Source organism: Podarcis bocagei, assembly GCF_964188305.1.
Source record: "Podarcis bocagei genome assembly, chromosome: 1".
NCBI classification, from domain to species: Eukaryota; Metazoa; Chordata; class Lepidosauria; order Squamata; family Lacertidae; genus Podarcis; species Podarcis bocagei.
The window spans coordinates 32,836,837-32,862,692 of record NC_138125.1 but is presented as its reverse complement, the minus strand read 5'-3'; the positions used below and the strand labels follow the sequence as shown (position 1 = coordinate 32,862,692).

Genomic DNA, 25,856 nt, shown 5'->3' with positions numbered 1-25,856 from the left:
CTGCTGAGAACAACTTTTCAGCTTCTTGGCCTTCTGCCCGTTTAGAAGCAGGAGTAGGTCTGGGTGCCAACAGGGTAGAGGCGGCAGACACCTCCCCCCCCCCACTTCCCCCATGTCTTCTTTCTCACACTTTTCGCCACGTACACATTATTGAGTGGATATAATGAATCACTGCCAAAATGAATTTCTGCGCGTTGTGCGACTGCTGCAAGGCTCTCCACCCACAATCCATTTGGTTCCTGCGCTTTCCAGCGACTCCTGTAGCCCTGAAGCAACCAGGCGAAAGCAGGAAAAGCAGTGTTATTCTAGAGCAGGCATCCCCAAATTTGGTCCTCCAGATGATTTCGGACTACAATTCCCATCATTACTACTGGTCCTGTTAGCTAGGAATGATGCGAGTTGTAGTCCCAATACATCGGGAGGGGGGCGAGTTTGGGGATGCCTGATCTAGAGTATGAGGCACTTAATCTCAAAGTCGTGGGTTCGAGCCCCATGTTGGGCAAAGAGATTCCTGCATTTCAGGGGGTTGGATTACATGATCCTTGTGGTCCCTTCCAACTATACAAATCCTATAATTCAACATTCACCTGTTAAAGTTTCAGCGGAGCTTCCTGCCAAACAGGTGCGCTTGAAAGCAACGCCTGTTGCTGGAAGCGGAGGCTTTTCTCGACGACGGGGGAAGGGGGGGGGGCCTCCAGGGTGTGGTTGGACTCCAACTCCCATCAGCCCCCACGAGCAGAGCCGATTGGCAGGGATGATGGGAGCTGGAGTCCTGAGGCTCCTAGAGGAACCCGGGTTCCCTGTTGTAAGCCAATGCCCGGCTAGGTTACAGGGGCAGCCAGGGCCGAGCGAATGGCGGGTTGCTTGGCTCCTCGCCCGGCTCTCTTGCAGCAGGCTCGGGGCTTTCGTGGCGGCGGCTGGAGGCGCTCTGCTGCCGCTTGGCGCCCCTCCCCTCCCCTCTCGGCGAGGCGCCAGCCAGGCGAGGGCGGTGCGCGAGGTGGGCCCGTCCCCGTCAGGTGATCGCGCCTGGGCGGGCCCGGCCTGGGCTGCCTCTCATGTGACGCCGCCGCAGAGGCGCAGGCTAGTACTTTAGCCTCCGCTCCGCAGCCGGCCGGGAGAAGTTTCTTGGGGGCGGCGCGAGAGCAGACGGGACGAGACGTGACCATGCTGGCGACGACGCTGCTCCTGCTCCTGGCCGCCGGCTCCGCGGTGCTGGCCGAGCCCCTCAAGTTCGTGGACTGCGGTGAGTCGGCCGACGGGTCCTTCCCCCGCCAAGGCGCTCTTGCCTTCCCTCCTGCCCCTTTAAAACGCGGCGTCTAACACTTCGATTGCGTTCCGTAGTGACTTGAGAAGCTTGTCCGCGTCTCTGGGCGGCACTTCCTGCTTTGCAAAACATGCGCGCCGTCTTCCTAACGGAGCCTGGGACTCTCCAGAGAGGCGAGTTCGCCTCCGGCGGGTCGCACGCTGCTGCTGCTGTTTTTGTATTGCACTCTCTGCCCGCCAAGGCACGGGGAAGGTAGAGAGGTGGGTGTTGGTGGGACGTCCTGCTTCTGTCAGGTTAGACAGCTGTCACCAAGGAGCAGCGATGCCACGTTTAGGAGGGCGGAAGTCTGGCAGTGCACTATCTCGCCAGGGTGGTACATGCACTGCTTTTCTCCTGCTTAGACTACTGCAATGCACTCTACGTGGGGCTACCTTTGAAGGTGACTCGGAAACGACACCAGAATGCAGCAGCTGGATTGGTGACTGGGAGCTGCCGTAGAGACCATTTAACCTAAAGGATCTTCACTGGTTCCCAGTACGTTTCTGAGCACAGTTCAAAGTGTTGGTGCTGACCTTTAAAGCCCTAAACAGCCTTGGCCCTGTATACCTAAAGGAGCGTCTCCACCCACATTGTTCAGCCCAGACAGAGGGCCACCTGTGCGGGCCTTCTGATGATTCTTTCACTGAGAGAAGCTTCAGGGAACCAGGCAGAGGGCCTTCTTGGTAGTGGCACCTTCCCATCAGATGTCAAGGAAATAATTATCTGACTTTAAGAAGACATCTGAAGGCAGCCCTGTTTAGGGAAGCTTTTAATGTTTGATGTTTTATTATGTTTTCATATGTGTTGGGAGCTGCCTAGAGTGGCTGGGGCAACTCACCAGATGGGTAGAATATTAATAATAATAATAATCAGGGAGCCCAGTCTGGAGAAAAAGAGTGCTCTGTCAGAGGAAAACTTATCTCTCCCAACAGGTTTATATATCTGCTGCTGCTGCATTTTCCTCCTCCTACAACAGGAGCCCATCCCACACATTGCTTACTCTTTCCCTTCTTCCAGAAGGACAATTTCATAGGTGGTGCTGAGGGCTCCTTTGAGTCTGGAATGTTCCGCTTTTGATCATGTTGTTCTGCATAGCAATCAGCCCAGCCTACACATTGCTTTGGTCACACAGACTGCTTGAAACGGTCTGTATACCATGGCTTGTTGTGCCTGCTACAGGATCAGCTGCTGGAAGCCGGTGCCAGCTTCTGGAAGGTATGGAGAGAGGAGGGAATGACATTTGTCAGAAGGCTAGCCAGTGTCACATGGAAGCTGAGTGGCATAGGCTGTTCCTTGTTTGAGGGTAAATAAAAATCCAGCTAGCAACCACCAGTTCCATTTTGGCCCTCATGAAATTTAGATGTGAAGGCTAGAACTGGGTTGCCCTCACTCTTCTGCAAGAGGTGTGACGAACCTTTAGCCCTCCAAGTGGTGAATTACAACTCCCATATTTGCTGGAGCTGATGTGAGTTATAGTTCAGCAAAATCTGGAGGGCCGGTGGTCCTATAATGTGTGTGGGGGTTGATGTGGAAGAGATGAAAGTAGCAGGAACAGGTGGTAGCCTAGCCTTTCCTCAATAATAATAATACTAATAATAAATTTATTATTTATACCCCGCCCATCTGGCTAAGTTTCCCCAGCCACTCTGGGCGGCTTCCAATCAAATGTTTAAAACAGTACAGCATTAAATATTAAAAACTTTCCTAAACAGGGCTGCCTTCAGATGTCTTCAGATGTCCTCCATTAAATTACTTCTCTCCAGATGGTTTGCTCTGAGTGTTCTCAGTCAGAGTTAACATCTGCTGGGTGCTAAACAGCTGGGGAGAAGTCCTTTCAATGAGGAAAGTAGGAAGTTCAGTTCCCCTCCCCAATGAGTCCACAGTGCACTATTAATATCCCTCTCACTTCCCCACTTTGTAAGGAAACAGCAGGTGTGCCATCATATCTAGTTACAGCCTTAGACCACTGGTCAGCAACTAGTTTTACTACAGGCTGCTTTGATAAGGCACTGTGGAGTGGTAAGCCGGGGAACATCACCTGGCAACGTAACATGCCTTGTACTGAGGTAGAGCATCTCTCAGTATTGTCTTACACTGACTGACAGCAACTGTCCAGGATTTCAGACAGGAGTCTTTTCTCAGCCTTACCTCAGTATGCAGGAGATCAAGCCTGGTAAGAGCAGTGGCAGATGCTCTTAACCACTGAACTATGGCCCTTCGCTCAACAGGGACCAGCAGTTACTCCTGTTGCTGCTCTCCACACCCTTCAGAAGCTGGCAGCGGCTTGGGGCTTGGTAGCAAGCCCAAGAAGCCATGGCACAGAGGTTGATGACTGGGCTAAAAGGAAACTTCTGCTCACTCAGAAGCTATATGGTGCTATTGAGGTTTGAAGGGTAACCACTTTGTTGCTCTTGATACAAAACTGGCAGTGTGGGAAGCAATAACAGAGCAAGAAGCCACGCAAACCTTGTGTGGCTGCCAGTGCAGCCTTTTGGAGCTCTGCAAGGGTGCCTGGTGGCTTAGGATCACTCCTAAGCCACCAGGCACCCTTGCAGAGCTCCAAAAGATACCCCAGATAAGTTCTTCAGATACCTACCCCATAGACAAGCCCTAATTGGGAGGTAAACTATGTAGATGTACAGAGGAATTCAATTCCCTTTGCGATGGGCTGTATGGGGTTTGAACTGAGTGGGGGCAGAGCTGCTGAACTGCCCTCTCCCCTCCACCTGTTGAATGTGAGTTCTGAGGATGTGGGAAGGTGGGGCAGGGCTGAGCCATCCTGGGGTCTTCTGGATCCTGAGCTGGTCTTGCTGTCATCTGATGGAGGGCTTGGGGTTTGATCCAGACCTGATCGTCCTGCTCTCCCCACCACCACCCTCTTATGTGGCTGCCATGATGGCTGCACTTCTCCACGAAACCCCGCTGGTGGTGAGTGGGATTAGTCATGCCACCTTAACCAGGCATAAAACTTTGGCTGCAGGTGTGCCTAAAATAATATAATGCAAATTCATGTGTGTTCACCAATTGAGAGCTGGAGCCTCCAACAACATACAGCAGATTGGCTCAGTTCATGTCTTTCATACTTTTTTAAAAATAAAGCTTTAAAACATAGGTGTTAATTGGATTTTGTTCTATATTCATTTTACTACTGTTGCCCAACCTTACTGTGTCTCAAATTGGTCTGACCTTATACCTTTTGGGAAACATGAATCTTAACAGTATCGGAAGCCCTACTAGAATGTATCTTAAATGTATCGGAAGAAAGTGGGTTTCCTCTACTGCTGGGCAAAGCAATTGGAATGCAATCTGATATTGCCCAGTTTTACAGCATTGCCATGTTTTAATGCAGGATCGATATATGGGGCAGGGTTCACCTAACGAGCCCTGTCAGTGAAAGCCCTGTGCATGCACTTCTGGCTGTGCATTGGTGCGCAACCCCTGAAATTGGCTTTTGCAGGTGGTGGTGGTAAGGAGAATCCCCCAGAATAGCACATGTTGTGCCTAATACCACAGGAAATTATATATGGGCCTTTCCAATGTCCAAGAGGCTGCTTTCTTTTTCTGCTGGTTTCAGAGTTTATTTGAACAGTGCAATCATGTTCACATGTTCCTGGGCTTAGGCAGCATTGGACTCAATGAGGTTAATTTCTGAGTTAACATGTATAGGATGGGACTATAAGGCTCCTGTCTAAAATGCACTTAACGGGCCATAAATCGAACTGAACTGTGTACAGTTTACTTGTGAGCAGATATACTGTTATTGAAACTATTCTATATTGCCCCATTCTTGGGCAGGCAGGCTTTTCAGGTCATTGGCAATTTAAACTCAGATTCAGCAGTTTTATGAGACCACAACGTCCTTCCACAGCTGCATGTGTATCTGAGCAAACTACGTGAAACTGTTATGAAAGTTTGATGTATCGCAAGTCATGTGAGGATAGAAGTCATTTTTCCAGGGCTGAGTCACACTTAAATGCTTTTTATGAGTATGTTGGGCTTGTCAGTACTAACCACTGTGCAGAAGGGAGACACATTCACTGGTATTTATTCCATTTCATTCCAGAGTGTAATTGTTTATGGGCTCTTGTATGACACTCCAAACCTGGACCCATGATAGCTATGCATAGTGTTGTATCCAAGATTACCATCCTGTATAGCGAGGACATTGAACTGATGACTGTGTTTCCCTCACAGGCTCCAAAGATGGAAGCATTGTGGAGGTCAATGTGAGTCCTTGCCCTGCACAACCTTGTGTTCTCCACAAAGGAGAGGCTTACAGTGTCAACGTCACGTTTTCTAGCAGTAAGTATAGCCTGCTGATCTCTAGCTTCCTTGAGGCAGTGATAACTATGGCAGGGGTGGGGTATCTCTGGCCTGCAGGCCAAATTTGGCTTGAGTCCCAATTTGGTCCGCAAGGCTGTTCTCTCCACATCACTCCCACTTTTTTCTGCCCCATACCTTATGCTATGTCAGCTGTGGAGCAGGTAGAGGCACAATTGGATCAGTAACTTGTTTGCACAGCTGATCCCTGCAGAAAGAGGGCTGAAAGCCCAATGGGCAATGGCTTAAGGCCTGCAGGATTGGCAGCGCTGATCCCTGACACTTCCCAATTGCTGAACATGGGGTTGGTAAATGCCAAGCTGAGTCAGGTGCTTGTGAAGCCATGCACAAGGGGCTTTGATGGATGGTTGGAACAGCCCACATGCCAATCATCTGATATCACATTGTTGACAGCTGGGTTGCCCTGCCTGCTGTCAGAATTGGCCCACAGGGTTAGGATCTGATAATGATCTGGTGTGCCGAGTCAAAAAGGTTCCCCAGTCCTGATCTATGGGGCTGAAACCTTTTAAGAGTATTGTGTTCAGCGTTCAAAATGAGGATGCTTCTGCTGTTTGGAGTGTCTCACATGGAAAACATTTCAGTGCAGGAAAAACTACACGTATATCTTGGTATGTGATAATCGCAGTGAAATCTGCCTGTATACATTTGGAAAGTTGTAATTGGCTATGGCTTTTCAGCACATGTACATGCTGCAAAAGAGAAATATATATAGATAAATGCATACACTTAGTCTTCATGTCTTTGTTTCCATTAATGGAAGTGTTTTTGTATAATCTCAGAGGAGGGAACTGAAGATTCTTAGCTGGTGAGGGTAGCCTCTTGTCCCCCTCTCCCCACTGGCCATGCAGCAATCAGGGGAATGTCACAGGGCAGTTGAACGTCTTTAACGCACTGTAGTTTTGACATGAAACAGTGAGAGCGCTTCCATTAGTTTGTATGCGGTCCTGGGAGCCACCATTCCTAGCCCCAGTATAAAGCTCACTCCTTGGTTCTTGTTTTCTCAACCCGTTTCTTCACGTGCAGAGACTGTGAGCAACAGCAGCCAAGCTAAAGTATATGGAGAAATGCTTCGCATGGACATCCCCTTCCCACTTGATCAGCCTGATGGGTGCAAGAGTGGAATCATTTGCCCCATCCAGAAGGACCACACCTACAACTACCTGAACAAACTACCAGTGAAGAGCGAGTATCCATCTGTGAGTGTCTTACCAAGCTGATCCCAATATTTACAACTGCCTTTCATATCCCTTTAACACGTTAATGATATAAGGTGCTCACAGGAGGTGATGGAGCAACTCAGATCATCACCATCTGGCTGCCCCTTGCCAAATCAGAGAGAGAGCAGGATAGCAAGGGGGATGTTCACACAAGGCAATAAACCCAAGTTTGGATAAGACCACTCCAGACTACAGGGGTTAGGTTTGCCATGATGGAAAGTTCCCCCATGGGTGGGGAACTCTTTTCATCCATCCAAAAAATTAGCAGATCAGGGCAAAGGCTCTACTAGACCCTTCCCCTTACTATTTAGCTTTCTGTGTGCAGGGAAATGCTTTTGTATGAAGAAATATTCAGTCACATGTCTGGGCCCTACCTGCAGCAATCTCTTTCTTAATAGGCATAGTGTCCTGATTGTGTGTTGAGGGTCATATGGAAGAAAATGTACAGTATGTATTCTATAGCAGTACAGTGGTACCTCGGATTAAGTACTTAATTCGTTCCGGAGGTCCATTCTTAACCTGAAACTGTTCTTAACCTGAAGCACCACTTTAGCTAATGGGGCTTCCTGCTGTCGCCGCGCTGCCAGAGCACGATTTCTGTTCTCATCCTGAAGCAAAGTTCTTAACCTGAAGCACTATATCTGGGTTAGCGGAGTCTATAACCTGAAGCGTATGTAGCCCGAGGTACCACTGTAAAATTTATTCTCTGGGGTTCCCAGATTCCAGCATAGATGAGAAAAGGGTTTGAACCCATCTTAATCCGAGACTAGTCAGAGTGCATCATTTTTAATATCATGCCTCCTAAAATAAATCTGAATACCAACCCCTTCTCACTTCTTTTCTCTGTTTACCCCCCACAGCTAAAACTTGTTGTCAAGTGGGAGCTGGTTGATGATGATGGACAGCTGATGTTCTGTTGGAAGATTCCGGTCCAGATCTCCAGCTAAGGAAACCCAGCTTAGCTCCTTAGGGCTTCATGGGGGAGGGAAAAGAGAGAATTGGGTATAGAGAGGAAACAAGTGCTTTGCTATACAAGGCATTTCTTCTTTCAGTTCCTGTAGCATCTGTGCAACAATTACTCCTCTTTCCCCCAGAGGCAATTTAGGGATGCAGCAGGAGGTCAGTGGTCAGAATGAATCTATCCAAGAGAGACGGGGGCTTTAATAAGTTTTGCTGTAGCTCATGGCAAAGGTTCTTGTAACCATTGGTGGAAAAGATCTGTGGTGGATCCTAACTGCTTGAAATAGGATGTGAATCATGAGAAAGACTTTCTGAAACAAAAGCGGGTCAGCAAACATCAAGATTATTGCTGTTTGTCAGTACTTCAGTGCCTCTCCTGGTCAGAAGCTGGCCGCAGGCTTCCATCTGCTTCCCACCCACCCCGCAGGTTCCCTGCCCCTTTACCGAAACTTTCCTTGGATCTGCATTTATCATCTGGAGCCAGAAGATTGAGCAGCCACCTTTTGTGGCTGCTTGCTGCAGAAAAGGAAAACTTCCCTCTCAACAGATGCCAAACCAAATGGCATTTGGTCTCTGTGTAGAGATCATTTGTATTAACCATTTTGCACTATCTTGTAACTCGCCTAGAGTTGCTGGGGGAGATGCTCTCCAAACCCAGCCTCTTTTTATAACTTTCTTTTAATAAACACTTATAATGAAAATGCCTGCCTGTCTTGTTTAGGGGATGGCGATGCGTTTTCTGAATGGGAGCTAATTATGTCCTGGCATTGCACATCTGTCATTTTAAAGTGTTACATGGGCTGGGTTTAACTTGGTTGACTGAAAGTGATACACGCCTACTCAGAGGAAGGCAATAAGATCAGTGGAGCTTACTCTCACAGTAAGATTACATCCTAACATTTTGCTCTCTACTGGGTGAATTAAGTGCTGGAAGAATTTGTGCAGTTAATTTTTGTTTAGCTCTCTTCCTGGCCTTAATCATATGCTATTTCAAGGACATTGCATATAGAGACTTCCCAGGTCTGCAAACAGTGTGGTTGGAAGGGGATGCTCCCAGCCAGTGCCTGCTTGTGCTCACTTCGTATCTAGGAATGACAGAGCAGCTGTTCCAGCAATCTTCAGCCATGCCTGCGGACGACCTTAAAAAAACCCTGTGGACCACATACCACTGTTTGGGAATGGCAGGCCTAAAATCCACAGTTTACAAACCAGCTCTTCTCTTTTTAACCCTACCCACTTGGCTTTTAGCTAACTCTTTGCAGCGGCTTCTGGTGCCAAGCTTGGGAAAGGATAAAGGCAGAAACATTCATGACCAGCTCCAGCCTAAAAGCTGTAAGGCACAATATAAAAACCATTTATTTTAACATCATGTTGAATTTTTCCCAATAGAAAAGCACCACAAAGAAAACTTCTCAGAACTAAAGAGCTGTAGTCGTCCCCATGTCGTCCCCCCCCCTCCGAGCCAATACTCCAGCAGCCATAGGAAGTGCAGGGGTGGGTGCCCATTGTTTGGATGAATAAAGAGAGGCAGCATCCAATCTGTGCCAGACTGTATAAATAGAATCCATACACGTTGAACATGACCACCCCTTTTTCCTGGCTCAGGTACAAAAGACTCTGTCGCTTTTCTTGCTAGTGAGGGGGGCTTTGGGACAGGGTTAGACAGACTTGGACAGGAGAAGCCGCAATGTTTGTGACACCCATGGACTGAACAATGTTTTTCATTCCCTGTGGGAAATCTACAGAGTCCAAGCGGTACCTGTGTTGCTGGGGGTTGCTGCCCATTTAACACACACAGCTGGAAGAGTCCTGCGCCTTACTGTCCTTTTGCCAACCATGACAGAGTGACTTGGGAATCCCACAGTAACGAGTATGAGTAAAATTGCATTGGAGTGCTTTTGCAGTAAGTTAAGAAAGACCCTACACAATGTGAACCTGTGGAGGGGTGAGAGGGAAATGAATACTTGTCATATGGATGAGGCCGTGTGAGAGTGATTCCCATGGCATGAAATTCTGCAGCTTCATGATATGAACTGGAGGGCAAAATAGGTGAATGGGGATGAACATACTCGTGACCCACGCAATGCAAGTTAGTATTTGGAGGCCAAGGGTGTTGATAGGAATGAGGATGACAACCTATAAAACAGGATACGATGAAGCGACTGGGACCTGAGTGTTTGCACCACAGCTGAAGCAGGAAGCTTGGGCTGAGCAGGCCAGCAAGAGAGGCGAAGGAACTCTGGAGCTTCTCACTGGCCTTTGTCCCTGTGAGTTGAGCCCAATGAGGTTTTTGTCCTTTGGGAAACAATCGATGGGTTTTTAAAGCTGTTTCTTTTCTGGCTGAGCAGACCTACAGTTCTCATAGCAAATGTCCGTAGGGGTTCCATGGCTGCTTTTTGGGTCACGCGGCCTCTGCATTCTGAGCTGTCCCTGGCACGCAGCGGTGGGGCTCAGCTAAAGCTACGTAACCAGGCAAGCAGTTGCAGCGGTAGGAGCCTTCTGTGTTCTCGCAAGTGCTGCCTTCACACAGGGTCATAGAGGCATTTGCTTCCCCGCACTCATTAACATCTGATGGGGGAGAGAAAAACAGTGCATCCATTAGGCCCAGCAGTGCAGAAGTTCTCTCTTACTCCCTTTTGGTAACAAGACCAGGCTTAAACAATATGCTGAGTGCATATAAAAACACCCACATTTGAGTCCCAGATTCTGTTCTACACATGTATTATTTGCATACAAGCATGGCTTCCTGTTGGGCCAGAGGGAGCGGGGGGGGGGGGCAAATGCTGTGGGTGTAAGAGCCAATGGATAAAAAATATTGAAAGCCAGAGTGGGCAATCTGTGGCCCTCCAGATGTTGGGCGGACCCCAAGTCCCACAAAGGACAGCCAGCATGGCCAGTGATGATCAGAGATGTAGCTGAACTATGCCTTCCATTATACCTGGCCTTTGACCCATGCTGGCTGTGGCTGATGGCCATGGTTCAGTGTTTTGTATGTGTATTATCAGATTCTTATTCAAATCTATATAAAAAAACCAAGGGTATCTGGGCTGGTGCCTAAAGGGGGAAAAAACACCAAAGTCCATAACTGGGCAACTTCTTTATAAAGACAAAGCTAAAGTCTCGAAGATGTGGCATGTTTCAAATTACAGTGGTGCCTCGCAAGACGAAATTAATTCGTTCCGCGAGTTTTGTCGTCTTGCGATTTTTTTCGTCTTGCAAAGCACGGTGTCGGGAAAGTTTTGGAAAAGCTTCAAAAATCACCAGTCTTTAAAAACCTCAAAAAAGGCTACCACACCGCGTTCTATGAGTTGCTCCTCGAAGTCAAGTCGCAACTGTATTAACAGTGTTAAGAAAAAGGAAACAAACTTGCAAGACGTTTCCATCTTGCGAAGCAAGCCCATAGGGAAAATCGTCTTGCGAAGCAGCTCAAAAAACCCTTTCGTCTAGCGAGTTTTTTGTCTTGTGAGGCATTCGTCTTGCGAGGTACCACTGTATCCAGAATTCTTCATCAGACAAGATGTTACACCAGTTTGAGCCTGGTTGGATGGGGAAAAACAATAAAATGGTTGTAAGTTGCTTTGGGTTGCCGTGGGCAAATAAAGCAACCAACAAAATTAATAAATAAATGGTTGGATGTTATAGCCATGAAGTCTGCTTATAGGTGCTGAGGTAATAATCAGGTTGAAGAAGAAAAAACTGCCGCTATCCCCATTTCTCTGAGAAAGCAAAGCCCAGTTTGTAAGCCAGTTCTGCCCCACACCTTAAACAAAACAAGAAGTTCCTGGGCAGGCAGGCTTTGCCCAAATGACTCATGTTTCTCTTTACTTCTGCTCTTCACTTGCTCAAGAACCTATGGTTTCATTTAAGGCAATTCCTGAAAATCAAAGGTTAGCCTTTCAGCTGCTAATGTATGCCAGCTCTTCCTTTCTGTAAGGTCTGGCAACTTACCCACACAGGCCATGAGTATCAAGTCTAACTGGAAGCCATCAAAGCAGTCGCAGGTGTAGCCCTCCTGCACTCGCACACAGCGCCCGTTCTCGCAACCATTCAGGATCCCACACTCCTCGGCTCGCAACCCTTCAAAGCTGCTGTAGCGTTGTCCTGAAGACACAAGGGAACAATAAGCCAGTATAGAGAGGGACTCTTAGTGTCTACCCAGAAGACAGAGCATCAAGGGACACACACATGGTCAATGTATTAAAGACAAACGTGGGCCAGATAAAAGATGTCATGACTTGTGTAATCTTTGCTCTGGCATATTTCCTTTCCCATTAACCCCACTTTTAACTATAAATTAAATAAAACTTTCCCCTTCGTTTTAAACATTCGACTCCAACTAAACATCAGGAAGAACTTTCTGACAGTAAGAACTGTTTGACGGTGGGATGAACTCCCTTGGGAAGTGATGGACTCTCCTTCTTTGGAGGTTTTTAAAGCAGATGTTGGGTAGCCATCTGCCATGTATGGTATAGTTGAGATTTCTACATTGCAGAGGGTTGGACAGATGACGCTCAAGGTCTCTTCCAATTCTACCATTCTATGATTCAGTATAATAACAAGTTTAAGAGCTAAGAAAGTAGTAGTTAGGGGTCAAGCAAAGAAGAGGATTTCCCTCCCTCCTTTTGCCCTCTCTGTCCATCCCACCTCGACCTAACAACAGGGATCTGTGGAAGCAGATTTCCCCATTCACATCAGGTATAAATCTGCCATTCAAATGGAGATTTGAATGTGCTTCCAATTTACTGCTAGTGATAGGCACACACATACCTCCTTGTGTGAATTAGCACACCCGGCTCCAGGAAGACAGTTATTACAGGGCCTCTGCTTGAGATATGAAGTGCCTGACATGATCATACACAGATAGTGGCTTGAATAGGTGTCCCCAGATTTGGCTCTATGGAGCTAACTCCAGCTGAGAGGCTGCCCCAGCAGATATTCAGCCCTCAAGACAATTTTATAGTTGGAAGGCTATGCACCCAGTCCTGGTTTCTCCCTAGGTTTTTTGGGCACCCAGTACATCTGTATATGCGGCACTTTGCTAATTACAATAGTGGTATTTTGTGAATACCCTGGGTAGAGATTAGCTCAAAGAATTTCCAGGATGAAGTTGAGCAAATGTCTGCCTACAGTCTGCTAATGTATCTGTAGCTCATCCCTGGATATAAGACGAATTTTCTACCATTTTTCTTTCTTTTAGCATTTACCAATTTGGCCAGGCACATAGCGAGGCTGCGTTTGTGCTGGGCGGAGCTGTGCTGCTTGCAGGGACGAATCACCGTCAAATCCATGACTCGGTTCTCTGTTTGAGAGGCTGATGTCAGGTGCTCCATACTCAAGACCCAACTGGTTGTAATAGGGTTCTAAATCTGGCCTGTAGAGTCCATACTGATGGTCTTCCTGAGTTGGGCCATATTCATAGCCAGGCATTTCTCGGAGTTCAGCCTCACTTCTGGCAACATTGCACAGCTGAGCAAAATCCTCTGGAGGGAGACACAGAGAAAAGAGGCAGATAAACACACCACCATATCTCACCTGCCCAAGTATTGCGATAATCTCTGGAGGCCTTTCTCAAAGTCCCTCTACCTTTTGAGATGAGTCAAATGGTGACGGAGAACAGGGCCTTTTCTGGGGTGGTGCCTTATTTATGGAATAAATTCTTCCCAATGAGGTTTGCCCAGCTCTTTGGCTGGCCACTGTGAGAACAGGATGCTGGACTATCTGAGCCCTTGGCCTGATGCCTAAGAACCTAAGGAGAGCCTCCTATAACAACATTTTTATTTGCCCAGGAGATTTCAAAATGTTGTGTTTTTACATCTGATGGTCACTGTTTATTTTATACCAAGGCTGTTGCTGATAAGTGTTATGTTGAGTTTATTGTTACAATTCCTGTGCTAATCACTGTAAGTCACTCCAAAAGTTTTATGGCTGAAGAGTGAGTTACTAAGTCTTCGCAATCAACCAAATCAAGCCCATTCCGGATGCTAGACAGTATACCTGGCTGCTCTTGTGCCTGGGTCCTGTTTGTGGCTTTGCTACTAGCATCTGGCTGGCCATTCTGAGAAGAGGATGCTAAACCAGATGGGCCAATGGTCTGATTCAGCAGGCTCTTCCTATGTTCCTATGCCGGACAGTGCACAAAGGACCACGATCCCATTAGAGTGGGCTGGGGTTGAGGTTAAAGTTTGGACTAGACAGAAATAGCTGCACCACATGCAAAAAGGGTATTGCGAGTCGTATAGGGATGTGCCTTTCCTTTTTGATTTTGGTGACTCTTGTTTATGATGGTCAAGCTGGAAAAAATATTATTTAGTACTTCTTCGATTTACCCATGGAAAAGGTTTCTCATGGGTCCCAGGAGGAAGCTTCATTTTTTGGATTGAAAGCTCCTCCTGAGACAGCCCTAGTGAAGAAAACAGAGATCCCCATAGATATGAGACAAAGTCATATCTGTGAGGTCACAGTGTGTCTTTGGTGTGGATTAGCTCAACAGATAAAGGTAAAGGTAAAGGGACCCCTGACCATTAGGTCCAGTCGTGACTGACTCTGGGGTTGCGGCGCTCATCTCGCTTTACTGGCCGAGGGAGCCAGCATACAGCTTCCGGGTCATGTGGCCAGCATGACTAAGCCGCTTCTGGTGAACCAGAGCAACGCACGGAAACACCGTTTACCTTCCTGCCAGAGCTGTACCTTTTAACTACTTGCACTTTGACATGCTTTTGAACTGCTAGGTTGGCAGGAGCAGGTACTGAGGAACAGGAGCTCACCCCCTCCGGGGATTTGAATCGCAACCTTCTGATCGGCAAGTTTAACCCACAGCGCCACCAGTAGATGTATTCATTATTAAACATTATTAACAATGTATTAATAATAAATTCTCGGTAACATTGCTGATGATGACTCAAGTTCTTGGAGATACTGCGAAGGGTCAAGTCAGTGATGTGAATCCAATTGCTCATGTGTGGATTTACCCAGTGGAAATCTTATCTGAGGCCTAGCCTGTTGAAAGACACAACCCTGCTCCTCCCGAAATCCCATGTGATTTGTTCCTTCTCACCAGAGGACCTGGGGGGGCAGAGTGCACAGTCCTGACTCCAGGCGTCTCCATAGCGGCAGCAGCATTCTGTGTATGTGGTTCGTTGCCCCAGCAGTGGCTCGTTACAGATGTAGTTGGAGACACTCTGCCAGCAGATGTCTAAGTGAATGTCAAGTTCATCCTCATCATCTGCCAATGAAAGAAAGAGAAAAGCCATCGGAACTACAAAACCTGCTTTTTGAGACCATTTTGCACTGTAGTCAGAACTGTACTCACCTGCGCTGTTGGAAACGTTGACACAGCGGTTGCGGGTCGCATCCAGCACAAGGGGAAGGCTACAGAAGCAATGATAGGAGCCAGCTGTGTTGAGACACTTGCCATTTGCACAGGCGTCTTCATTTTCACACTCATCTAGATCTGCAGCCACAGAAGTTGAGCAGAAAAGTTTACATCAGTAAGACGAACCTCTTTGACCCTCTCACACAGAAAAAGGTTCCCCCCCTCCCCCGATCAGGTGTGCACAGAATTTCAGGGAGTACCTTACTTACTCCATGTGATGCTTAAAATAAAAAGGGGGGGGGACCGTTCCCGATAACTGTGTGGGCAATTCTACAAAGCACAGAAAATATATCAAGCAGCTAGAAAGAGACTTCTCACCAATGCATTCAAGCTTGCTGGAGTCATAGATAAAACCGGCGCGGCAGAAGCAGGCATAGCCTGGAGCTACGTTCACACAGTGACCATTACGGCAGACCTCATGACCAAACATTTTACACTCATCAGCATCTAGTGGGAGAGAGAGGTTTAATCAGACCTAGAAACCAATCCTACGGGAACCCTGACCTATTTATTCTCTTCTTTTTTAAGATTTTTATTGATACAGCAAGGGGGGGAAACCCCACAAATACCAAATTACACACAGGAATAACCATAGACACATAATTTTCTTAGCAAACAATAAAACATATATTGCTCTTAACACTAAAGACCCAACCTCCTGTCTATTCCATATTTCGATTTCATATTACTTATTGCCAGTACCCACTTTAATCATAATTAAACTTTTTCTTAATATATCTAATTTCTTATATCTACCTTGCAGCTATTACTGAAGTTCCTGGAATGCTGCAACAGAATTTAAACTACTATATTTATTTTTCAGCTATTCTTTGAAAACCTCCCATTTTGAAACAAATTCCTGTTTATTCTCAAGGGTGGCGCTTTTCAAGCTATCTGTCTTCAGGGAACTGATTTCACACCTAACTTGCTATTGAACACCTGCCTGTTTTAGAGGATTCTGGGGTGCATTCATTTAATGTGTGCTGCTGTGTTGGTCAGGCCTGTTGTGCCTCATCATAGTTGTGAGTGACTTTTAGAACACATTCACCCTAGAAATTTACTGTGGCATAGCCAACCTTTGTTCAGTCATTATTTTTACAGGGCATCTCTTTGACACTGTCATCAAATCATAGTTCCTCTGTATTCCCCCCACCCCATAATTCTTATTTTTCTTTCCAGACTGCAAAAAAAATCCAAATTTTGGGGAAAGAATGGAACAACACCAAAATCGACTAGAGATGTTGATCACCTTAGTGCTAACTCTTCCATGTTTTTAAGAGCCATATATTTTGACATGCACAGAGACACAATAGGTAGGCTGTGCTGCCAACACACCCCTTCACGGTCACCATTCCTACTGGTACCATTTTATCAGCAGGTTTTTTTCTTTTTTCTTTTTAAAAAAGAACATGTTAATGACTTTTCATCTTTGTTTTCAAAATGTTGAAATATTTGTGCTTAAATAAAAAAGTGTTTCAGTGTACACAGAGAAAAGTGTCATACCCCCCCTCCCCGGTGTGGAAAACCTACTCCCAATTCTGCATGTAGCATACAGTGAAGAACAACTCCTGTTCCCATAATAAAGTTAATGGAAGAAATGACCACATTCAAAAATGATTATTCAGACTGAAAAAACTTTTCTAAATGGTAAGTATCAACCATGAGTTTTCAATTCTCAGTTCAATACTACTACTAAATCTTGCTGCGGGAAAGATTCTACTCTTTTAAACATTACTCCTATTAAACTGAAGGTTTATTATATTTGGTGCTATTTTTCCAGAAAAAGAGGTGCTGGAATTCACCATGAACACCTCCCTCACTTTCTTAGAATGGCACCTGAGAGGTGCTGGAAATATGTTCCAGTGAGTTCCATTATATTCATACAAGTGAGTAAACTAATCATTTTTTGAAACATAAACCACCTCTGTATGTCTAATGCAGAAGGTATGAAAAGCGAGAGAGGCGACTGCAGTCCTCCCTTCTACTTAATTCCTTCATCTTCTACATACTCTGATAAATTCTAAGACTTGCACAAATGAAAGTAGACCATTTTATGAGCCCTTACAGCAAAATGTTATCTTTAAACTCAGTTCGCCTCCTGGGTCCTTTCCTAAGGCTCCATTAAGAATCAAGACTGCCTTGGTCAGTCTGAGGGGCTGCCAGATTTTATTTTCTGGCCTGATCTCTAACTACCTGACAATTTGTAGTTCACAGTCTTATTCTGTATAGACCTATCCCCAGATTTATTGGTGATGTTTCCTACTAATCTTTCTTTCTCACAGACTGTCACAAGTAAGATTACAAACATTTTGGAGGGTATCGCAGACCTGTTGATTTAGGTTTTTCTCAGTTTCTCATTTTTCCAATCATAAGTTCAGTTCACACCATTTCAGCATCAGTTTGTGTTATTTTGCGGGGGGGGGGGGGAGTCTTCATGAAAATCCACACACGTTTGCAAGCAATTTCCCCTAATACAGTGCATTTACCTATGTGCTTGTCATGTATGTATTTTTCTATACACTTTCCCCTAATGTACACATTCTTGTATTCATTTTTTGGTTGAAGAACTGCATCAATATATTTGGAGAAGTGTGAAATTTGAAGGGTAGCTGTTTTTCTGTTCACATATTGGTTTGTGAAATCTGAATATGTGAAGGTTGTATTAACAGGGGAACAAACAAACAAAAAACACCCCATCCTTAGTCCAGATTGTATTTGTCTTCTCCCCAATTCCATGACTAATTGTTGCAGAAGGCAGCGGTATGTGGGGGGAGGCTGTCCCAGCACTGCAGGCCCCCACCAGCTGCTTTTAAGTCAAGATAAAAATGGTTCAGTTTTTAAGTCAAGATAAAAATGGTTCAGAGTTCTGATTACAGATCTCCCACTCTGAAAGTACATTTGGCAAGGCATCCCATGTGAAGATTGTCTGCGTCCCTGTGGAGATGAAGTAGTCAAAACTTTGGGTCATATCTTTTTCGAATGCAATGTTCATAGAGAGGAATGTAACAGCAACCTTGCCCCCTTCTGAGGAACATCCTGGAAGGTTTCTGGAACGGCATCCAGAATATTTCTCGGCTAGTGCAAGCAAGTTAATGACAGAGTTAGTGGCCAAGTTCCTCTTCTCTGCTCAAAGGTCTCATAAGATGGTGCTCTCATTTTAATTGCAATCCGTATCTCAGGTTTTATCGATGTATCATATTGTATTTTAAATATGGCTATGTTTTATTGGTCATGTTTTTACTCTGTTTTGTTTTAACAGGTCTAGGACTCTACAATAAAGTATTGACTGACTGAGTGATTGACTGAGATCTTCCACATCACACCTAACTTTGACCTTCAGATGCCTGGTGGAATGGGTAGAAAAAGAGAAAGGGGTACCTGTGTAAGATGTCTGTCCAAAAATCAGCGTCCCTTCCACAGGGATATATCCTTTCCCACTAGGGCAAATGTCAGTATATTCCACTGGCAAAAACAGGGAAAGAAACAAGAAGTTCAGCGGGATAGGGAGAGAGAGATGGGGGGGGGGGAAACACAGAAAGTATATCATTATTGCAGCACACAACTTGAACATGGCAAGCCATGGTGACCTCTCTCTTTGACTGGATCTGGCAGAGAAGAAAACACTACAGAGCAAATGTCTCACCTGAGCCAATGACAGGGCATGGATGTGTCTCACAATTGTCTCCCCAGGCTGCTCCTTCTGTACAGCAGCATTCTTCCTTAGTGGTGTTATTGGCCAAGACACTGTCACATAGTGGGATGTCACCAATATGATAGTAGCATTCCTTCCTCTCTGAGCTTCTGGGATGCAAAGATACAGGCCTTCCAGGTCCTCCTAAGTTTAGAGAGAAAATGTAGGGGTTTTCGTTTTGTTATCACCCACTGATAACGTGGGTGTCTTCATTAGAGCTCTAGGAAGGCTCTTGAAGTACTGTATCCATTGATAAAGAGCATCTGGCAGAGCATGGCATTCTCAGGATTTTACCAAATAAGTAATGCTAGAATGCAACCTATTTTAAAGAAAAGAAAGTTGCAAACAGCAGCACAGCCACCACCTCAGCAGTACAGCTGCTCTCTCCCTGATACATTATGTGGGAATGGGACATCACACTGCTGGTGTCAGATTAGGGATTATAAAAGTCTCAGTAAGAATAAAATTTAGGGCATGCATTTGGAGTCATGCAGAAAAGCCTTAAGAACTCAAGTTTCAGTTTACTATCCTTACACTTATCAAAAGATTTTGAGCTATGCCTTTTCACATAGGAACTGCTGCATCCTTGATTGGACAAAATGATGATTGGTGGAACTATGTTTAGAAGTAATGTCATCATGTGCATAATAAATTGTTTTGTGACTCGGTTAGATCAAAAGTCTCTTTGAGCTTGTCTGATCAGCAGATCATACACAAAATCTAAAGGTGAAGAACCTACTGCAGGGCTTCCTTTTATACAAACCCATAAAATGAATTTGTGGTTCTTCTTACTAGAACAGTGTCTTGGATTCTGTCTTGTATTGCCCTGCCCAGCAAGTAACTCTCACCCATGTCTGCTCGGGGGCGGCATTCGCCTGTTTCTGTGTCATAGTCCTCATGGTCACTGGAACACAGGCACAGAAAAGCACCTTCCACGTTCTCACAAAGTGCTGTCCCACAGACGGCAACCATCATCTCACATTCGTTCACATCTGCAAGATACAAAATCTTATAAGTGCATTAAGAAGCCATACATCTGCCCCAAAGCCTTCTGATTTGCCATTCCTTCTCTTCACAACTAAACCTTGAAAATAAAATAAACAAACTGGGCAGGGCTGACCCAAGACATTTTGCTACCTGAGGCAGAGCAGAAAATGCTCCCCCACCGTCAAGGGGCACAGTACCCAAAGCCAGTCAAACTATTTTGGCATTTGAGGAAGAAAACTCCACAAGCAACCCTCCTCATCCATGGCAGTAGAAGCACAAAAACAAGCCTGCAGTCCTAACCTCAGTTACTCGGGTGTACGCCCCAATGAATTCCATAGGGCCTACGTACTTCCAAACAGACACGATTAGGACTGCACTTTTATAAAAAAAAATTGCAGCCCTTTCCTAACACCCGGTGTAATGTACTGAGTTGAATAGGATCCAAACTGCAGCAGTCTGATTGGTCCTAGAACAATAGGATCCAAATTGCAGCAGTCTGATTGGTCCTAGAACAATAGGATTCAGAATGCAGCAGTCTGATTGGTCCAAGAACAATGCAGCAGTATGATTGGTTGGCAGGAACCACCCAATCATACTCCAGATACAAGTGAATCCACAACCTGATTGGCTTACAGTAGAATTCCAGAATTAACCAATCATGTGCAGCCCATTGTGTAAATAATGTATATAAAGCAGATACTTTGAGGGGACTTTCATTCATTCCTCCTCACCCCTATGAGCTGAATAAAGAGCATGAAATCACTTTGCGACTCTGAGTATATTTCACCCAGTATCAGCTTTTGCCTAATGGTAGGGCTACCCTGAAATGTAGCCCCTCATTTAATGGGTTTCACCATGTTCATTCATTTACAGATGTGTGATGGCAGCTGTACTGTGCTTTAAACCAGGGATTGCAAATTTACTTTCTCAAGTTTGGGCTCCAAGTGCAAATACATGTATAAACCACTTTTGGTACAAAGCAAATGGGAAGAGGCAGTTTCAGGGGGGGAAAGCATGGAGAGGGGAATGATTAGGACCCCCCCCCATCCTCTGCTCTTTTGCATCCCCTTGCTTTATACATAACACATGGGTCGTGCCATCATCACATCTTGTTACACCTTTAGAAAAGGAACTGATGAGTCTTGGAGATTCATCTGGGGCTACTTTTGCCTACAGTCCTATCCCTCCAGTATAAGGGCCTAATCACAGAAGACTTTTTATTACAAGGGATTATGAGGGGCTGGATTTTCATGAGGACAGAATTTACGACAATGAGAGCAGAAGCATGAACAGATCTTGGGCCCGTATTTTGGAGAGCTGTCAGCATCTAGAAGAAAGAAGTAACATGAAACTAGAATACTGAGTGACTCTTACCAATGCAGTCAAGGCCTGAAGGTGAGTTTTCATAGCCACGGTCACACAGACAATGGAACGAACTGTCTGTGTTGACGCAGAACCCATGACTGCCACACAGAGTCTCGTTGGCACACTCATCAATATCTGCAGGGAAGAAGGACAGATGAATCAGCACAGAGTCTATTTTCTTAGCAAGCCCATCCCCACTTGTGTATCACAATCATAGGCTAGCAATCTTCCATCTTTCGCAATAGGGACATCTCTAGCTCCTCAGTTGACCAGAAGTTTATGCAAGAATAGGAAGTAATTCAAATAACTATTTTGAACTTCATTGCAACACCATCTGAGGGTGTTCAGAAAACAAAGCAAGCTGACATGTAGAAGACGTAAGATGTCAAGAGGAATGGGCTGTTTTATGGGGTAAGGAATTTGATGAAGGAAGAATGTGGAAAAATGAATGAGGAAAGAAAGGGAGTATAAGCAGAATTTGATTAACAAAAACAAATTTAAAACACTGCGCTGTAAATAAGCACAGGCGAGATTCAGATAGTTTCTATATGTTTGTTATAAAGTATGCAGGAAGGATGTGACTGTGTCAATGATGTTGGGCACAGCCAGGTCAAAGTAAACAGGCTGTCTGATGGTGCAAAGGTGCTCAACTAACTGCACTTAACCTTCTTTTTTACTTGCAGAGCAGCAAGGAGGTTTTCGGACTTCTCCACCATAAATGCATTTCAGAAACAGATTAACATTGGGCTTGTGTTTTTCCCCTATGTAGATCACACACACCTATGTGATAATTCCATACTGGACATTAAAATAAACATTGTGGTGACTGGCAAGAGTCACCGTATTAGCTAAAGATTGCATTGCACTAAGGAGAAGCCCTGAAGTCATGACACTAGCAACACCTATTACTGGGATGGGCAGAAAATAATCATGGTACAGTGGTACCTCGGGTTACATACGCTTCAGGTTACATACGCTTCAGGTTACAGTCTCCGCTAACCCAGAAATAGTGCTTCAGGTTAAGAACTTTGCTTCAGAATGAGAACAGAAATTGTGCTCTGGCGGCGCGGCGGCAGCAGGAGGCCCCATTAGCTAAAGTGGTGCTTCAGGTTAAGAACAGTTTCAGGTTAAGAACAGACCTCCGGAACGAATTAAGTACTTAACCCGAGGTACCACTGTATTAGCTAAGGAAACAATATGTATCTATGTTTTGACACTCCCAAAATGTTAAGGAACTGGAGCTTATCTTTAAGGCATTGAAACAGTGCTGTCTCCAGCAGATCATTTCCCCTTTCACAACTACTATAGGAACCAAGTCCAATATTTACACTGCCCCCAGCCCCTGCTTATTTGATCTAGTTTGCAACAGACAGAGAAAGAGAGAGGTGGGTTGGCCAATAAATCCTGGCAGGCTATATTTTATTAAAGGCTCCCAGTACTGAAATGTCTATCTTGTGCATACAGCTCCTTAACAATCTTCCTAATAGGGAAAGAAAAAAGGTGGTTTCTCTTATTGCATTCAAAAAAGGGAGATGCCTAGGCTTAATGAGAGCACAACAAGGCAGAAAGAGGCAGAAGCTTTTGCCTTCATGTTGGTCATGACTTTCCTCTCCTTTCCTTCATTGGCTGAAGTCCTCCATTACAGAGGCTTTTTCTTGTCTTTTGAATGCCCCAGAGTTTCTACAGACATGGAACCCACCAATGCATTCGCCAAATGATGTGCGATGGAAGCCAGCTGGACATCCCATAATGCAGTGATATGAGCCCAAGGTGTTCTGGCATTCCCATGTGCCACACACGGCATCCCCGTATTCTTCACACTCATCCACATCTGTAATCCAAGGCAAAGCATTTCAAAGTAAGTAGTCAGAAAGACAAACATAATAAGGGAATATACACATCTAAAGCCAAATGGAGTCCTGGCAACAATGTACAACACAACTTCTATGACTACAGTGGTTGATGTGCAAGATAAGAGCCCCTAGCAATTAATGACTGCTATTTGCATTAGATATCACACTAGTTGGCCCTATTCTGTAGACGTTTCTCCTCCTTTAGAGTTCACTTCTTACCTATACAATCATCAGTCTCCTGGGAATGTTTGAAACCAGTTTGACACAAGCAGCTGTAAGATCCTTCTGTATTGAGGCACTGCCCACGTAAACACCTGGACTGGTCTGCACATTCATCTACATCTGGAGAAGGGAATATAAGACAACATAAAAAAGCACAGCATAAATTTGGCAACTTCAAACAAACAATCTTGAAAGAGGGCAGAAGACCAAGGACGGAAGCAGAAAGGGTTGAAAATGAGTGATGGACAAGTTCAAATGAATTTGAGTTGAATTTGAAGTGGGCCCAAATGAACTTGTTGAGACTGTGGCTTGGGCCAAATTTGAAGTGGGCCCTGATGCCCTTTCACAGCCGCAGCATTCCAAACCACCAATCACCCCTGCCCCAAATTCACCCTTGCAAGTGAGGACCATAGAAGAGAGGCCACATGACAGGAGGTGCGTCCACTGACTCTTGGAAGCACCATATTCCTTGGAACTAGGGACATTCCTGAACAGTATCATGAGAGGGTCTAGGCCTTAAGCCTGAAGCTTCCAGTTCCACAAAGCTTCTAAGCCACCGTCTTCTCTCACCAGGTTAATGGAGGGCTAGCAGTGTGGGTTTGGTGATGCTGAATCAAGCTACTTATGAACTGGGCCTGAATTTTGAAGGGAACTTGGACCAATTTGGAAGGAGCAAGGGAAGAGAGACCCTTGGGTTTCCCTGCATGATCTCCAATCACTATTGGCATGAAGGGTCCAAGAGGACAGAGGAGCAGACCAAAGCCATTCTAGCATCTAGGATCTTACCTTGACAGCTGACTCCACCACCAGCATTTGAAAAGCCAAGAGCACAAATGCAGAAATAGGATCCATGGCTGTTCAGGCATTCACCATTGGGGCTGCAGATGCCACTGTCCAGGCACTCATTCAGATCTACAGGAGAGAAAAGATAGTTACAGACAACTCACTCAGACCAGCTGCTACTGAGTATTCTTATTTGTCAGCCCTTATACATAGCCTTATAGAAAGGACAGCTCTTTCAAGTCCAGCAGCAACGCTCGCTGCATCCTGTTGCTTATGCTAGCCACATCTTTTGTTTCCGGAAGGGACATTGTTCTATAGGAGCTTGCAAGAGTTTCCACAAGGGAAAATGCAACTTGGGCATGCTTTGCTTGATTGTATGGAAATGACTTTATTTAAGAGGCACTTGAATTAAGACAGAATACAGAATGAAATGAAGAAGAACACAGAATGAGAACAGTGGTGGGCTCACAATACAAATGAACAGTCAAATGAGGAAAAGAAAAGAGGAAATGGGTAAGGAAAGGGGAAGATCTACTGAATCCAAACATCTTAGTTAATTGTCACAGGCATGTGAAAATAGCTATGCCTTTGAGGCATTTCTTAAAGAGTTGGGGATAGGAAGGAACTGGATAATGTGGAGATCTGAAGATTTCTCCATCTGATCCAGAAGGGATGAGCTCTTTGACCAACCACCTCACACAGAGGGCTGGGAGAGTCCAAGTCTACTGTTTAAATTTATATAGATGGGAACAGGTGCTTATCTTGACAAATGCTCCATTTATTCTCTCAATTCTTTTGTTGCCAACATAAACACTCTCCCAACCACTGGCTTAGAGAGCTATTCAAGCTTGTGTGGCAATTTCTTCCTGAACCCTAGGAGGCTGGCTTGCACCAGGGCCACATGGTCAGGAATGGGAAGCCCCAAAAGATACTGTTTGTGTTTTCCTTCTTTCCTTTCCTGAGCTAATGGCGAAGACATGGCTCAATGGGAGATGAATGGACAGATCAATGGGGGAAGAATCTGTCATACCTTCACAGATGCTTCCATTGAAGAGCTCAAATCCAGTCCGGCAATGGCACCTGTAGGAGCCTGGTGTGTTTAAGCACTCGCCTCCCAGGCAGTGAGTATTTGCGTCTTCACATTCATTAATATCTGTCCAAGCAAAGGAAGACATGATTAATGGTAGAGAACTATTTGAACCTATTATAGGAAGCTGCAGCACTTAAACAAGGAGGGGAGGAACACAGCATATAGAAAAATTGGTCCCACGTAGAGGAATTATGCAAGCCTAAGCTCTTTTTAAAACAAAAACAAAAAAATTGCAAAGAAGAGATATTTACAGAGCACCTATGTGCAAGCTGTTGCAGAGGTAATTTATGTTAGTCAAACCCCAGCTCAATTCTTAGGAAGGTAACAAGCACACATTTCTTTCTCTGTGCAGCTATCTCTACACAGTTGTCTTTGACCCATATTCTGATGAGTGATATTCTTCTCTAGGTCAGTGTAATCTTTGAAGGAATTCTCCAGCATATCTCTCCCCCAGCTGCCTCGGCGTCAGTCACAGGGGAAGGCAAACACAATCTTTGTCCAGTAAAAGAATAGAATGTGCAGTACTTTCACTTCCTCAAGGAACTGGATCTCCCCCAGAGACAGTGGAAGAGGACTGGAAAAAATTTAAGGACTATTTGCAAAAGCACTGTAATCTGTATGAATGTTAAAATGATGCAGGATATAAAAACAACATGGCATTAGTAACCTAGT

The 25,856-nt window shown here is 45.3% G+C and overlaps 2 protein-coding genes across 2 annotated transcripts in view; one reads left to right on the top strand and one right to left on the bottom strand.

The window, feature by feature from the left end:
* The first annotated feature begins 1,065 nt into the window (after window positions 1-1,065).
* NPC2 (NPC intracellular cholesterol transporter 2) lies at window positions 1,066-8,522 on the top strand. Its single transcript, XM_081210631.1, has 4 exons — window positions 1,066-1,243; window positions 5,498-5,605; window positions 6,668-6,840; window positions 7,722-8,522. The coding sequence occupies exons 1-4, from the start codon at window positions 1,165-1,167 to the stop codon at window positions 7,806-7,808; spliced, it is 447 nt and encodes a 148-aa protein (XP_081066757.1). The 5' UTR covers window positions 1,066-1,164; the 3' UTR covers window positions 7,809-8,522.
* A 632-nt stretch (window positions 8,523-9,154) lies between these two features.
* Window positions 9,155-25,856, bottom strand: part of LTBP2 (latent transforming growth factor beta binding protein 2) — a 140,821-nt gene continuing 124,119 nt past the window's right edge. The window contains exons 21-34 of the mRNA XM_081207648.1: window positions 25,125-25,247; window positions 24,098-24,223; window positions 23,309-23,431; window positions 22,936-23,067; window positions 21,246-21,371; window positions 19,733-19,876; window positions 18,837-19,028; window positions 18,572-18,655; window positions 15,512-15,640; window positions 15,131-15,271; window positions 14,876-15,043; window positions 13,026-13,301; window positions 11,770-11,922; window positions 9,155-10,389 (exon numbers count right to left, since the gene is read on the bottom strand). Coding sequence (XP_081063774.1) covers window positions 10,223-10,389; window positions 11,770-11,922; window positions 13,026-13,301; window positions 14,876-15,043; window positions 15,131-15,271; window positions 15,512-15,640; window positions 18,572-18,655; window positions 18,837-19,028; window positions 19,733-19,876; window positions 21,246-21,371; window positions 22,936-23,067; window positions 23,309-23,431; window positions 24,098-24,223; window positions 25,125-25,247 — 2,084 coding nt within the window. The 3' untranslated portion in view covers window positions 9,155-10,222. The remainder of the gene's footprint in view (window positions 10,390-11,769; window positions 11,923-13,025; window positions 13,302-14,875; window positions 15,044-15,130; window positions 15,272-15,511; window positions 15,641-18,571; window positions 18,656-18,836; window positions 19,029-19,732; window positions 19,877-21,245; window positions 21,372-22,935; window positions 23,068-23,308; window positions 23,432-24,097; window positions 24,224-25,124; window positions 25,248-25,856) is intronic.

Coding starts and splice junctions, on each gene's coding strand:
- NPC2 (XM_081210631.1), top strand. CDS start 1,165: ATGCTGGCGACGACGCTGCTCCTGCTCCTGGCCGCCGGCTCCGCGGTG. Junction 1,244..5,497: donor CCTCAAGTTCGTGGACTGCG/GTGAGTCGGCCG, acceptor TTTCCCTCACAG/GCTCCAAAGATGGAAGCATT. Junction 6,841..7,721: donor TGAAGAGCGAGTATCCATCT/GTGAGTGTCTTA, acceptor TACCCCCCACAG/CTAAAACTTGTTGTCAAGTG.